Source organism: Lagopus muta, chromosome 6 (genome assembly GCF_023343835.1).
Source record: "Lagopus muta isolate bLagMut1 chromosome 6, bLagMut1 primary, whole genome shotgun sequence".
In the NCBI taxonomy this organism is placed as follows: Eukaryota; Metazoa; Chordata; class Aves; order Galliformes; family Phasianidae; genus Lagopus; species Lagopus muta.
This window is the reverse complement of record NC_064438.1, coordinates 9182485-9198206: the sequence shown is the minus strand read 5'-3', so window position 1 is coordinate 9198206 and position 15722 is coordinate 9182485. Positions and strand designations below refer to the sequence as shown.

General features: G+C 34.7%; 1 protein-coding gene across 5 annotated transcripts in view; it reads right to left on the bottom strand.

Moving 5' to 3' along the window:
• Window positions 1–573: 573 nt before the first annotated feature.
• Window positions 574–15722, bottom strand: part of SBF2 (SET binding factor 2) — a 237691-nt gene continuing 222542 nt past the window's right edge. For all 5 annotated transcript variants that reach the window (XM_048948353.1, XM_048948355.1, XM_048948356.1 and 2 more), the window contains 6 exons: window positions 14601–14834; window positions 9506–9610; window positions 7104–7297; window positions 5690–5777; window positions 3422–3553; window positions 574–3132 (listed from right to left, as the gene is read on the bottom strand). In XM_048948353.1, coding sequence (XP_048804310.1) covers window positions 3034–3132; window positions 3422–3553; window positions 5690–5777; window positions 7104–7297; window positions 9506–9610; window positions 14601–14834 — 852 coding nt within the window. In that variant the 3' untranslated portion in view covers window positions 574–3033. The remainder of the gene's footprint in view (window positions 3133–3421; window positions 3554–5689; window positions 5778–7103; window positions 7298–9505; window positions 9611–14600; window positions 14835–15722) is intronic.

Here is a 15722-nt window from a genome sequence, read left to right as displayed (position 1 = left end):
ATTATTTAATACAATAATTCCGAAGTTCCATACAAAATACGGAATACAAAATGCTTAAGTGTTAGATAAGGAGAAATTTCTAATATACTACGCCTGTAAAACTCCTCCAAACTTAAATTCAGTTCATCCCATCACCTATTAAGAGCAGTTTGTTTCTCAACAGAAACAAAGCTAGGAAATCCATCTTCCCTTAAGTAAAGAGCCCCTGCTCTTTAGAAGGACATACTTACCTCACCCCGAACTCCTGGAAGGGTTCCTTTTCCATGGAGTATGAAGAAGATGGATCCCTTTTCACATGGAGTTTTTCCCAAACGAATTTTCTACTCTTTCTCTACTCTTGCTGCCACAACTGAAACAGGTTGAAAAACCTTGGAGCTTATGCTACTCTAACTTCTACACATTTCTTCTGAGTTTCCATCTGAATCTTTGCTTTGTATAGAAGAAACCCTAAGGCACACTACTAATTCTTTGTCTTCACACCAAGAACCTGTGTAGGCCTAGCATTCATTTGGAACCTATGTAGGCCTAGCATTCATTTGTATATTCTTTACATAAACAACACAAATATTGATATCTCATTTCAGCTTTTATTTGGATATTTTTAAGTTAAGTTGCTCAAGTCCATTTTCCATCAATACAGACACTAAAAATTGAGATCAACATTTAAGGCAACATTAGCATTCATGCCAAGCTCAATATGCAAACTCTAAGCACCACAGCATTTAAGAATTGTCACAAGTCCCCTACCTCCATCACACATTCCCTTTCCATTTTAACTCTGCTAACCCACACCACACTCAGGAATTCAATTTAGATGCTATTCTCCAATAAGATCTTGTCATTTCTTGTATTTTAATTATTTCATACTAGATTGCTTATCAATAAGGTGACATAAATGATCGAGATATGTTTCATGGTGAAAGCACGTGGCTGATTTATGTTGTGAGAGCATATGGGAAAAATCTTTTTCCCCCTTTTCTTTCCTAATATTTAACATAATTATTCAACAGCTTAGTAGAGATGTTACATATTTAGTCTTTTAATAAAGGCCATACATTGAGACTTGTTAGAATGATAATCTTGCTTTAAATTCTGATTTCTTTAGTCTTTAATGTTACTGTTGACAAGTGTTTGAGTTAAGGATGCTGAAGTGCAACTCTTGTGTAAGAATATGTACAAGTATACAAAAGACCATACAATTCTTAATACAGAGTAAATAAGGATTTGTCTTGTGCCTGTGGAAGTATTTCAACATGTGGGTCTTGCTGATTTCTCTTTTTACAGTAAAAGGAAGGGTTTTTCTTAAGAAGTGTGTTTATTACAAGATGATTATATCACAGAACATACAAGAGTTAAAATGAACCAGTTACAAAATAAGAAGTGGTATGTAAATTTTCATATAACCTAGTAGCAGGATCAGTATTTTACAAAGTACATATAAAAGTACTTCATATACAAAGAAACATACAAATGTGCAAACACCATTGTCACAGGTGGAAATTTGTCAGTTGAAAAATGCTAGAAAAATCCTTCATTTTCTTTGTTTTGAAATTGTAAATGCATTAAAAACAGCTGCGTTACCTATTGTGTATGTGAAGTGAGAAGTTCATATTCCTTTCTGACAAAATACATTAGTTATAAAAAACAAACAAAAAACATTAATAACTGAAAAACTGTAATAAGTATAGTCAGTTTGATTAGGCTGACATTAAGTTATAAGCAGAATGTCTGGAAAAAAAATGAGAAAATACTGAATCATATATACATTTTTTTGTAATATTAGTGTGCTATTTAACATATTAACATATCAAAATAAAAACAATGGCTTAGTTACCTACAGATTCTACTCAATGTCATCACTATTTGTAGACTGTAAAACTTTTAATAATTTGGGGTTATTAAACACATTTCTCCCAAGATTTTAAGTTGAACAAACACAATTTTATCAAATGTAAAAATCTATAAACAATCTTCCAATTTATGTGCAAAAATGTTTAAAAAGTATCAAATCACAACACATCAACCCAGATTATTTACATATTTAATATCTGTAAATGTTAACTAGCTAGTATTGTTCTGCTATAAATAACTTACCTGTCATTCAAAATGTGAGCATTTTAAAGATTTCAGTGCAAGTGCTTGCTCCACTGTTTAGTGCATTATCATCACGTTTGTTATTTTTTATTTTACAGTGAGCAGAACAGCATATAAATTAACATATACAACTCACACTTAAGAGATCTTCCTTCTACCAAATTCCTAGTTTGTTTTTTCCTGCATCTCTACGATAGTGTCAGCCAGATTTCTTTCACATATCCCATCATAATAGCAAACAGAATCTAAAAAGAAAGTGCTATGATCTTCAGATAACCCCTGGAACTTGAAATTCCATAACAACATTGCTGAAGCACTCTGTAGAGCATGAGATTAAAGACTGGCCTGCATGCTGAGAAGACACTTGAAAATCTGTTAATTTCAGAATGGCAATTTCATTTTTTGGTCTTAAAAAAATATCAACAGTTTTAATATCAGCAATCTGATATATATGTCACTGGACTCACAAGCTTTGTTTCTTTCTTTTTTTTAGGAATTGTAGACATGTTTCCTCTTAACAATGACTACCTTGGAAATAAGAATTTCTGTTTAAAAATATAAATAAGGAGAAAATAGACTTTCTGCTGTAGAGATTTTTACAAGCTACTTTGGACAGCTTTCCTTATCAGAGCAACTCTGAAATGAGAAAATGAGGATTAGAAAATAGTGCAAATACGGCTCACTTTTCTAGCTAGGAATTGTACTGAAGAAAGTGGAAATTCAGGATAAATGAATTATTATTTTTCAAAGTCCTCCCTGCAGGAAAAAAAAACCAAATGGTTACAGTGGTTATAATTATTAAACAGAAAAGAAACTTCAGCATATTATCAATGTCTATAGCTGAAATGTAAGGAAGGCTGGTTGTCAGCAACATTTCAGAACACATCTTACAAAAAGAGTTGCTTTAAACATATCTTGATAATGGAATGTTATTCCTTTCTAAGCATCTGAAATGCAGCTCTGGATTCTGTCCATCCATTGTTGAGCACTCTGTGCATCTTGGGCACAAAAATTATACACACGTTTGTTTGTCTTCAACTGCAAAAGAAAAACAAGAACGTGAAAAGTCAACACACAAAATAGAAAAAGAAACTTATATTACTTTCAGCTGTAATCTACTAATTGAGTCTGAATGTATGGGTTTTTTTTGTTTGTTTGTTTTAATTTCTGCTGTTGAGAATCATGACTAGCTAGCTCCATGAAAACTTTCTGTGTTGAGTTGGCATGGCAGCTCCATTCAAGCTCTCATCTTCCAGACAGAATGAAAGTAGTAGGTTAAACAAGGAAAGTTTCAGGTAAACATCAAATAAAAACCAGATATACTTACATCAAAAAATGCTTTTTCACTTGCATGTTTTGGGGCTCCAATAGTTGGAGAAGCAGGAATCACTGTTTCTACTTCTGCAAGGTCTATGTGACCCTTACAGCTTGTATCTTCACCAGAGTCATAGTATCGTAACTAGACCACATGAGAGAGAAAAGTTAAATCCAAATACACTATTCAGATGGACCTTTCATTTTTATTACTTTTATTGTCCTTTCCTGGATATAACTTGGGGATTCGGGGAGTGAAGGTAGGAAGAAAAAATGCTATTAACACCTGAAGCCATCAGACATAGGCAATTGCTAAGACACGGTCATTGGTCTGGTATACAAGATAGTGGGACTGTTGAGAGCCTTTTACTGGCCAGACCTCTATTTGATATCTCTGGCTAATAGCAATGTCTCCACCATCCACTCCTGTGCAGATCACTGAACTGAGAGAACGTGTTGTCATGAGAATCTCAGGGCAGAGAAGCTTCTAACAGTTAAACACTGTTTCTGTCAGAAAAACTGATAAGGACTGCTGACTCCTGAAGTCAAGATTCTGCTCGTATCCTTCACAAATCCTCTGCCCAGAAGCAATCTCTTCCCTGTTAATTTCAATGAAACTAACACAAGAACATTACTCCACCAAAGAGTTAAGAAAATATTGTCTGTATTTCAAGAATAGAAAATGATCAGCAAAAATTTAAGAATGATTTTAGATAATTATAAACACAGAAAACTTCAATTTTCCTATATTTAGTGGTTGAACAAGACTTGCTTTTTCACCTAGCAAAGATACTTTAATATGAATGCAAATCACTGTAAACTGAGTTTTGATATACAAATTGGTCCAGAAGATAAAATCTAGAGTCCACTGGAAAAAAAAAAATACAACAACCCATAAACAGATGCATTATAGTAAAGCAAACCCTCACAGCCAGAGAATTCAAGCTACGATCGACTTGTATCTGCTTCAGATTGCATATACTCTTACATCTGTGATATTCAGGAGGATATTTGGTTTACAAAAAATTTAAAAGTCTTTTTTTTTTTTTTTCTTCTGCAGAATGATGAGTCTTCTCTCTTCTGTTTCAGGAGCAACAATCACAATTAGGACATTTGCTAGTATATTACCACATAGCATAATCAGGGGATCCTCAATGAGTGGCTTAAAAATGACTGTCTTGTATTACATATTTTTTAAAGTGTCAATTACAATGCATTAATATATTTTCTAACAAAGCACACACAGGTCTCAGAAGTTATTTGAACAACCTGCACTGTGTGGCTATGTGGAACATTTTGCTCAGTAAAGATTACTTCTTCATCACTCAATATTATTTTAAGCATGGAAGATCACAAATTTCCACTGTCAAATTCTGTAAATCAGGTAAAATATTTAGGCCAACAGATGCCCTATTTTTAGTGCTTCTTGATGTACAATGATTTTTCAGAATATTTATGAATTATTTGGCTATTAAGCTTACCTCACTGTGAAGAATTTAAACTACTCCTATATATACCACCTAACATTATTGTTTAATCAGGAACTTGGCATTTGAAGACTTTAGAGGGAAAATTTGGGGGTGAAATTCTAACTCCCTTTAATTTAAAAAACTCTAACTGATCTCAGAAAGATAGCTGTTCCTATTCTTCAGATTTGAAAATACTTCCAAGGTTTCACTCACGTTAGCTGCCTCAAGTACAGATTACAGAAGAGCACCACAAATGCCAAGTGAGGTAAATGGACTTTTCCATAAAAGCAATTCAGGTGATATTTTTTCAGAGAATACAATGTTATTTCATGTAAAGAAAAATGCTCATGACAAAGTACTTGAGGAGCAAAGAGGATGTAAAATACATGCTTTGGGAGCATTAAGTACCTACTCCAGTTTTAACAATTGAAACTTGCTATCAGTTACCATATCATCTCTCAGAATCCCAACTGCAATGAAGAAATCACCTACTAAGTTTCCAGCTATTTAAAACAGATTTTGGTTCTTCTGGAAACTATAAGGTCATACTAGAATGCCTGATGATACTCAACACTTATTTGCTTAATGATCTTGTAGAGTTAAAAATGCTTTAAAAATTGCTACCTCCTCAAACTGTCCATTCAGAATGTTTTATCAGTCACACAGTACACACAGAGTCTATAACAATGTAATTTACACATTGCTTCTGAAAATAATTATTATTGCTGATTACTTGTAAAATAAAACTAAATCAATAAATAAAAATGCAGCAAACTTGACATTAAAAAAAACCAATATTGAGAAGTTTTTACCTGGTGTTTGGTCACATCCAGCACAAACCAGCGGGGCTTCCAGCCTTTCAGCAAAGCTCCTCTTTTGTACAGCGTACCTTCAAAAGATCTGGAAGATGCAGAAAATACAAACGACACATGATGATAGTGACACATGTGAATAGTGATATATAAATACATATAAAACCCAAAATGACTAAAAAAATATTTAAGCATTTCTTTTACTGTAGTGAAACAAATCATTTTTAAACAACAGCCTAGTTTGGTGACTGATACAGTGATAAACACTATTTCAGCACTCTAGACCCTTTCAGTATGCAGCTACAGTCCAGGCATGTCCAACCTGTGGCTCAAGGACTACATGCAGCCTGGTACCATTTTCAGTTGATATAAATACATTACCTGTTACTTTTCAAATGAAACATAGAGTTGCAATCAGATATCCAATCCAAAAATGTGATAAAAGTCTCGTATAGAGACATGAAAAGCCCTATCTTACCAGAGAAAAATATCCCTTGCTTCACAACCATGTCTTATTCATGTAATTGCTTTTTAGTACAACGTAAATTTGTGAACAATTGTTAAGCATGAAATATATGAAGAGTAAAATTTCATCAAAAATCTCTGATGCAACCCTTGTGACTTCACTGCAAATTGCAACTACTGCCAAGAAACGAGGCTGATGCATTAGTTTTACAAAAACAGGGTCAAATGTCCCATTAGCTTTACGTCTCTGCTGTTCACTTTTTAACATCTTAAGAAAAATATTAAAATGTCTCCCGTTTTATTATGATGGCCCACAGCATCAGAGGCAGATGGTGGTGGTCTGACAGCAGGGGCTGAACCTTCCCACTAGTATTCCCTTGTGGTTGCTGTGTGAGAGATGGTGGCAGAGGGAAGTCTGACAAAATGGCATCTGACATGGAAATGAGCATGAAGGCAAATGGGTGTAACTGAATTCCTCCATAGGGAAAAAAATTGCACCCACTGACGTTCATCAACACTTGCTGTTCCTGGAAACCTGGATGCGGGCACAGTCAGGTGGTGGTGGTGCATTTCAGCAGTGGTGACAGCAATACTGCATCACCTCTACTGGTGCAAATTGTTATAAGCGCAGCATGCAGGCTCTTGTTCACTGCTGGCAAAAATGAACAGCTAATGGTGGTGCCTATGTTGAAAAATAGTGTTTTGTAGCTGAGAATTTGCCCTACTGAACAGTGCTATTGTATTCTGTCAGAGCACCTTTGTTGACCCAAGACAACTTCACGCAGTGCAGCCCAGCCAAGCCAAAAGGTTGGACAACCATAACCAAAACCTTCCTGTTTTAGAAAGGGAAAGACTGAAAGATCTATGTATACAAAAGATTCATTTTTTTCCTAAGGCTTGTACCATTCTTATACAAGGTTCATAAATACTTTCTGACTGTTTGGTTTACCTATTTTCATCATTCTTTGAAGTGAAATGATTGTATAGCGTAGTTGCTCTCCTATCTACTCCATTGGAGGGAGAGATGCTTGCACTCTGTTCCTCACCCAGCCCATTGTCAGGCATTTCCAACAAAGATCTCTTTTGATAGGAATGTAGATTAGCTGACATCATCCCTGAGGAGCCAGAAGGATGTCTCTGAAGCTACAAAGAAGAAAACAATCTTAAACAAGATCTAGGCAAATTTAGAACTGAGAAATCTGATTGTTTGATGAACTAAAACGTTATAAATGTATTACAGTAGAAAACCAAAACATAACATTCTTTTTGAAATAAACATGACCCACAACTCCTCCTGGTAGTCTATATAGTTAATAATTTGCATTAAATACATGAATAGTGAAGAACTACAGCTGACCTATTACTAAAGATCTGTTAACATTTTATTTTTACATGCTTTTAGTCTCAATTGATCAGAATCTAGTCTATATTCATTGCTCTCATTAATGCTGCTGTGTGCAAGAGGAATCTGAAGAGAATACAGAAGTGCAATTTTAATGGAAATGCATTCCTCAATAAAGAGAGCATCTCACGGGTTTGAATTCTGGTGTAACCTCACAATTCCAGCCATCAGCTTTGTACACATCTGTGAACACTGACATCATGATTTTTCAGCTTTAATTTTATCAGTGCTTATATGATAAATGCAACCTTACCCTGGTAAGATTTGTCGATACTTGGCAAAGATTTGCTAAAATGTTTGCAGCAATTTATTTGCTCAAATGCATTTGCAGCAATTTGAACATCAACAGTTCTTTGGAATTTGGACTTTCTGTGAGGAAGTAAGGTGTGTAATCACTTTATTAAGTATTCAGCATATTGTTTTGACTTGATCTACACTTTGTTATTTGCAAAATAAAAATGTGTGTAGCAACACTCAGAACACAAAATCACTCTTCACTGCAACAAAGCAAACCTTTAACTTAATAAACGCATGGGAGAGATACATACCAGCTTGCTCTTTCTCTGTAATATTATCCCTACATCACTTCTGTTCGCTGTAGAAATTGAGTTGTTTGTCATGCATTTTGAGATGATCTCAAAATACTACACAAATAATATTTGGTACAATGTGTAAATTGTGAATTACTATGGGAGAAAAAAAATCTTCATAATACAAATCAATGTTGCCTCTGAAGAGTCATAGAGATGGCATTTCACTGCATTTCCTATGCAGGAGGATACATTCACAAAGTGTGAAAAGACATTATTTAAGAAAAGCCTTGTTTATTCCAGTGACATAAATTTGAATATTGTTCCCATTGCTTTCTCAGAATCATCAAGAAGTAGTCAGACATTTGGATACAATAAATTTCCATAAATTCATTAGTTGAAAAGAAAAAAAAAGTGAAGCTTCCAAGAGCTACTTTATAGATTTAAGTCATTTTAGTAGATTCTCAGTAACCCCTGAATTTGGTCTTAATCTGCAGAACAGCATCCTAGAGAATTCTTTGGAGCTGACTCTTAGCTACTACGTTTATCTGAGAACAAGAGACTGATGTCAGGTACATTTATACTTGCATTTTCTTTTCTGCTTCCAATTATTCAATAAAAACTTAATCCTCTGTTTTGCTCATATAAAAAACCTTCCGTTCTGGATTTGTTTAGGTACAAGGTGAACTTAAATGACTATGATAGACATAAAACTTATTGCTTTATTGAAATCAAAGGACAAATAGAGTAGTTCTGAAGACTAACAAACTCACGAAGGCTGGCAAACTTGAACAAGTTTGTCAAGCTGAAGAGTTATGGCACAGTTTTATGCCAAGTTGATAAAGAAAGCTCCCCAAAGCCATTATCTAACAAACTTCCTAGTGCACATAGAGAGAAAGAAAGAAAAGAAAAAAAAGGCTGCTTTTGAATTAGAAAATATCTGCAATGTCAGCTACTCGTTTTACTGGAGTCAAGAACTAGAAACATAGCATGAACAGTTTCTTGCCTTTACCAGAATCTACAATTCCAAAATTCCATGTAGACATGGAAATATCTTTACTTATCCTTGAACCTCTGTCATTTCCTTTCAGCTACCTTCAGGAACTGATTTTTTTTTTGTACTTGAAGACATTGAAGACAATGAATATTTTAATAATATCGAGTCATACAATTTTGTACTAGTAAAATGTTTGTGCTCATTTTGTCTACGTACCTTAATCTACTGCTGAGAAGTAATTAATTAAATGGTGTAAATAAGTATAAACATGTTTTTCTATGTGTAGAGAAACAGAGCTGGTATCCAAGGTTAGAACAACACGTTCAGTTTTTCAAAAGCAGTACTTTACTCCAAGAAACACAGTGATTTTGACAGTGTCCCAGGTATAAAGCCTGTGCTGGAAGAATTCCTTTGCTACTTACATTGTCTTGTCTAGTGTCATCCTTTAGATTCATTTTGACCCTTTCCCACAAAAGCTGCCATCTTTCTGGGCTCTGATTTAATTTACTTTCCAACCTTTCAATTTCCTGAAACAAATGACAAGGGTTAAGAAGAAACATTTTTAACTGATCACTTCCCGACAATCACTTTAATACAATCACTGCCCAAGGAGGTCGTGGATGCCCCATCCCTGGAGGCATTCAGGGCCAGACTGGATGTGGCTCTGGGAAGCCTGGTCTGGTGGTTGGTGATCCTGCTCACAGCAGGGAGGTTGAAATAGATGATTACTGTGGTCCTTTTCAACCCAGGCCATCCTACAATTTTATGATTTTCTAGTCAATATTTTTACACAGAGAACTTTTAGGCCATGTTGCCCAGTAAAGTACAAGCCAAACCAGCTATAAACTGCTATCAACTAACTCAGAAATCAATGGCAACCAAATACAGCATCAGTCATATCATTCCTCTTGCAAATCACAGGCTGAGGGAGCCATTATTCTTTCAGTTCTCCACCAGTTCTCTTGATCACACAACAGTCATCACCAACTGAATACAGAATAATAGAAACATGACAGAGATCAGGATAGAGTATATTCCATAAAAATATTTACAAAAACCTACATTGCCAATACTAAGATTTACCATGGTTTATAAAATATAATACAAAGCTGTAATAAAAGAAGGAAATGGAAGATTTATTCAGTTTGGATGTCAAACTGTAACAACATGTTCTCGTGGAACTTGGGAATATGACCTATGTTGATAACCTCCAGTTGGGGTTATTTCCTGTTAATAAGACAGTGTGTGCAAAGTTAAGTAAAAAGACACAATTTAATTAGTTCATGTTTACTTGTGGAGCGGCTTAAATACAACATTCACCATTTGCCATTACTGTGATATTTGGTTCATTTTTATCTTCTTACACTTTTACTTTCAGCACCTATATTGTCATGAAAATCTGATTCTGAACGAAATCACATTTGAAACTTAATTATGAAAATCCAATTAAGGATTGATGACAGAACAAAAATTGCCACAGGACAAAGAATTTCCATGCTATATAAAAGATAAATAAACCCAAAGACATTATTTTCAAAGAAGAGACAATTAGACTTTGACCTTATTTCCACTATACCACATAACTAGTGTAGCTTTCATCATATTCTAGGGGTATATTAGAATAACAGGAAATCATTGATGATTGAAACTTAGAGAAAAATACTATTTTTTAAGGTAAGGAAACATTTGGTAAGGAAACAATTAACTGCTCAACTAAATTTGGAACACTGAACTGAAAATAAATAAGCCTATATGACAGAGTCTAACAAAAACAAAACATATCTACAGATTCTTCCTTGCTGAAGGTAAATTAGAAAGTTGAAAAGTATAACTAAATAGAAGAGACGTGACTTAACACAAAGAATCAAACTACTTGAAAAGATACATATATATTTACTATTACAGGGCTCTTTTCCTGCCAAGAAATAAAACTAGAATAGCTTTGTTTGGATTATCCTCACTGGTAGATACAAAAACAAGGAATGGCGAACAAGCCAGACCAAAGGCTTCTTTAGACCAGTTGTCCCTCTTTCAAAATTCTTTCTGTGAAGTGTTCCTGATAGTATACATAGGACTGAATATATTTACCACAGGCATTTCATGTAAAAGGCTTCTCAAACTGCTGTAAAAGCAATACAAACTCTTTAGTGCTAAAGGTTATTCAGGTTTTAATTTCAGCATTCTCTTTCTGCCACAGTTTTGACTTTTGAGTACAAGTCCTTCTCTGCAGAATCTGGAATTAACTGAAGCTTGTTACTTAGCAACTGGGTCACATTCCTTTTTTTTTTTTTTTTTTTTTTGGCTCCACAATGAGCAGTGCTTCCAGAATTTTAAATGAAAAACTTTCAACAACCTCCCATATATAACTTGAAAAGTTAGGAATAAATTCTCTTAATAAAGTCTTTGTAAAAAAAAAAAACAAAAAAACTTACATGACAATAAATCAGTAAGATTTACTCTTGCTCCTTCAGTTTTAAATTCTACAGAGAACATCAGATTTTTTTCCTTGCCAATAGCTGCACTTGAAAGAAAATTGCACAGAATCACAAAAGTGATGAGGTTGAAAGGGCCCTCTGTCATCTCAAGGTGGGCCACCTAGAGGCAGTTGCCCCAGACCATGCCTAGGTGGCTTTGCAATAGCTCCAAGACAGCAACTTGTGCCAGCGTTCAAACACACTCGCAGTAAAGAACTGTTCCTTCATGTTCAGATGGAACACCTCTTGTCCTGTTACTGGGCACCACCAGAAAGAGCTCATGACACCACCAGCCTTCTTTGTGGCACGGAAGCACTGCCCTTAAGGAACACAGCTGATGCAACTGAGCATCCACCAGGATTTGCAGCACCTTTCTGCAGAATATTGGTGCATATACCAATGTCTGGGCTTGCTCCTGCCAAGGTGCACTTCTTCACTCAGACCAGTTAGCTCATTTACAGTGAATCACAACTCAAATCGAAGGGTCGTTGGAAGACCTACTCTTGACCAGAAACATTTAAACCCAAATTTTATTCTCTACTGAAGACATGCTATGCTATACTTGGATGTGTCACACTGTGGTATCATCTTCATGAATTTTAAAAGCAAAGGAGGAAGTGTTTTCAAAAATGCAGTTGGAATCTCTTACCAAATGAGCTGGTTTTGAGTTTTGTGGAGAAATCTGCCTTTTTATTTTTTTTTAAACTATTTGCAACTACTCTGAAAGAAAAAAAAACGACAAAAGCAGTAGTTGTTCCCTGTTTCATGATCCTGTTTCATTTTACTTAACAAATGGGTGGGTAATTACTCTTACTATCAGTGTATACTTTGGTTCTGATTTCTATGATGTAAAAAGACCATCAGAGAATGGTCTTAATTGAAAATACCTTTATCTGGATCTACTTTTGAACATTTATATCTACAAGTTCTTTTTCCAGAATTTAAGGTTCGAACAAACCAGCTCATATTTTTTGGCTGGTGTGGTAGAAGTGAATTGGGAAGCTTTACACAAAAATCTGTATTTTGAAGTACATTATTATCATTCAATTAGGCTTAAATGAATGAAATGTGTAGTAGATTGCTTAACTTCCTAAAGCTTGTAAACACGAAGACTTATGGAAAATATAGAGCTGTCACACACATCTCCTTAAAGGTGTCAAGTACACAAAACACATTAGGACATTTACCACTAAAAAATCACACCTTTTGCTCCTCATAGAAAAGCACTGCATTGTAACAAGGAATACTGTGAACTAAGACATTCTGTAACTTCTCCGTTCCAGATTCACATCCTGATGAGTATTATCTAGTTTTCTGTTCAAAAAATACCTTTAGTTTGAACATATTTGGTATTATCATTATAAACAAAGAGAAAAATCAACCTTCCCTAACAGTTTATCATTACTAGAATATGTTCTCAGTTCAAACATTTCTTGGATACCAACACATTCTCACTGGATTTATGATTAAAGAGAGGTCTTTTTCCCCCATCAGCAATAGCCCTAAATTAACAACTTGTTTTAAAAGAAAGTTCACTTTGCTTTTTAAACTTAGAAGAATATTTTTGTAACCTTTATACAACCTCTTCAAAGTTTTCCAAACGTTCCTCTCCTCTGCTATCTTTTATTACTATAATCTAATTCACAAATAACATTTAAACTCTATAAAATCTGACCCACATATCTCTGGAATATAATATGGCTAATTTCCCTGTTATATGGTGTTTCTCACAGCTGTGGCTAGGATAAGCTTGGCATTTACTCCATGAAGAAATGCAGAGGAACACTGTTGCTATATTTCGAATGTAGTTCTGCCTATAGTTACAAAAGCTCTGTTTTTGTTTTGGCTTGGGCTTTTTTTTGTGAAAGAATTCTTGCTATGACCCCTGTTGAGGAACGGATAAGCTCTCTTTCATTGAATTTGTGAAGTTAGAAGCTTTGAGCGCTTCTGGCTTTCAGTATCAAGAAGAGTTTCACTGCTGAATTTTATTTTTGAAAATCGGACATTTTTCCTCTTTTTCATCAATAGTGATTGTATGAAATGGACTACAGGAGACAGCAGTTGTGTTCCTGAATTAAGCTAGCTCTCTGACGCAAGCAAGTCTATTCTGAATTATTGATATACATTCAGAATCTTCCAACCCTAAGACTTTGTTAAGAGCTATTTAATTTCAGCGATTTCAGGATTCCAAAGCATAACCCAGCTTTCCAAGAACTGCTTCACTAGGCTTCACAATCTCAATTCTAATGAAAGTTAATGAAAGTTAAATATTTTGTATATGCAGCTGAATATGCACACAGCTTGAAACAATACCTCTAGGAAATGAAGAATGACCACATCATTTCTTTCTTTTAATCCAGAAGATACTGTAAACATTAGGACTGATAGCCAATTACAATCAAACAACAAACATCCAAGAAAATACAGCTACTGCCATGCTAAATGGGATCCTTATTCATTTTCTAATTATGAAACAACAAAACCTGAGGAGCCTACTTGGGCCCACAGGAAAAAAATCATTGCCCAAATCAAGCATCCACATAACGTACTGAAATATTCTGAAGCGTTTCAGAATTTGAGTTAGGTCCTACTAAAAATAAATATACTAGGAGTAACAACGGAAAGTTTTGTTGATAAATTTGGGCCAAGACGCTCAGGGATACGTATATATATATATATATCTGCATATGAAATCTACCTTTCACTGAAACCATCAATTGTTGGATTCTGTTTCCCGAACTTGCAGGAATTTGGATCTTTACTACACGCATTAAACTGAGTAGAAAAAGGGCAAGAAAAACAGATTCAACCATTGTATCAATTAAAAGAACAATCAGTGCATTTCTTACAGAAGGCAATCAGTTGGTTATACTAAATAACTACTCTGACTGGCTTTAATAATAATTTTATATAATATCCATAAGGCAATAACATACAGGGCAATAACTAAAAATAAAAATTGGGAAATAACATAAATGAAGGGTAAAGATGATACGTGATAACCAAAATAACTTATTTTTTTCTGTTTAACATATGTACTTACATTTAAAAGGCTGCTGATGGCATCAGGTTGTATTTTCTTAACATCATCGTAACATGGCCACACTATTTTCCTCTTTTTCTGAGAGACTGAACCATCTGTTTGGTCAGCTTCCTCTAAAGCACTGCATTTTGCAGCCCCCATATTCCAGTCATAGGAAGGACCTGTAGCCAAAATCTCTTCTACATAGTAATCCCACTTTTTGAGGCTGGACATGCTTACATTTGGTTTCAGGGCCTATTAGAAAGAAAGTTTTATTATAATAACAGAAAGGAATTGTCTGTGTTTCAGTCTGAAAAATGCAATTCTTATATTTTATGGATTGTTCTAAATGTAACAGTTTCTTGTGTTGGGTAATACTGCGCTTTGATCATTTTCACAGCAGGATTCTGGCATATGGGTCAGATCAAAAAGTCAAACTAATACTAGCTTTGGGGATATACTGTTCAGAATTATCCTTCTACTAAACAAATTGTTTCCCAAGAACTCTAATTCAATATACAGTTGCAACCCTCACAGTCTTTGTGACCCCTGTTAAAGATAGAAAAGGTACTTGACAGCAATCACCCTTAAATTCTCCTCAGCAGAAAATCCAAGACCTTCTACTATCAGGGAAAGGAGAAGGGCTGCATAACTTAAGTGGACAAACACTTGGAATAACCATAATAACATGAGCAAATGAGCCAGAGACTATTAAAGCTTTCACAGAACAGATGACTTTGTATTAAGGACATACCTTTTTTTTTTTTCTTTTTTTTTTTTCCCTTTAAAATATAAGGTAATAGTATATAAATATAAGGTAATCAGTATATTTTATTTACAGGGAATTATTTCCCCAGGTCAATGGGCAATTTTAAAGTCTTAAGAGTGATGTTCAGTCACAATCATTAAATTCTGCTATTACAACACGATTTCACATGAGGAAAAACAGTTTGTAATAAAAACGAGAAAAAAGACACTACCAAAACACTGAAAGCAAATCTTAATTGCTTACTTGTCAGGCTTACAGTAAAATGGATAGAATATAAAGTGAATAACATGGCCATCAACTTACAAATTCATCACAGTGATGGTTCTACAGGAAAAGTATGTTCCTCTGAATCAGACAAGTGAAGAACTTCCTAT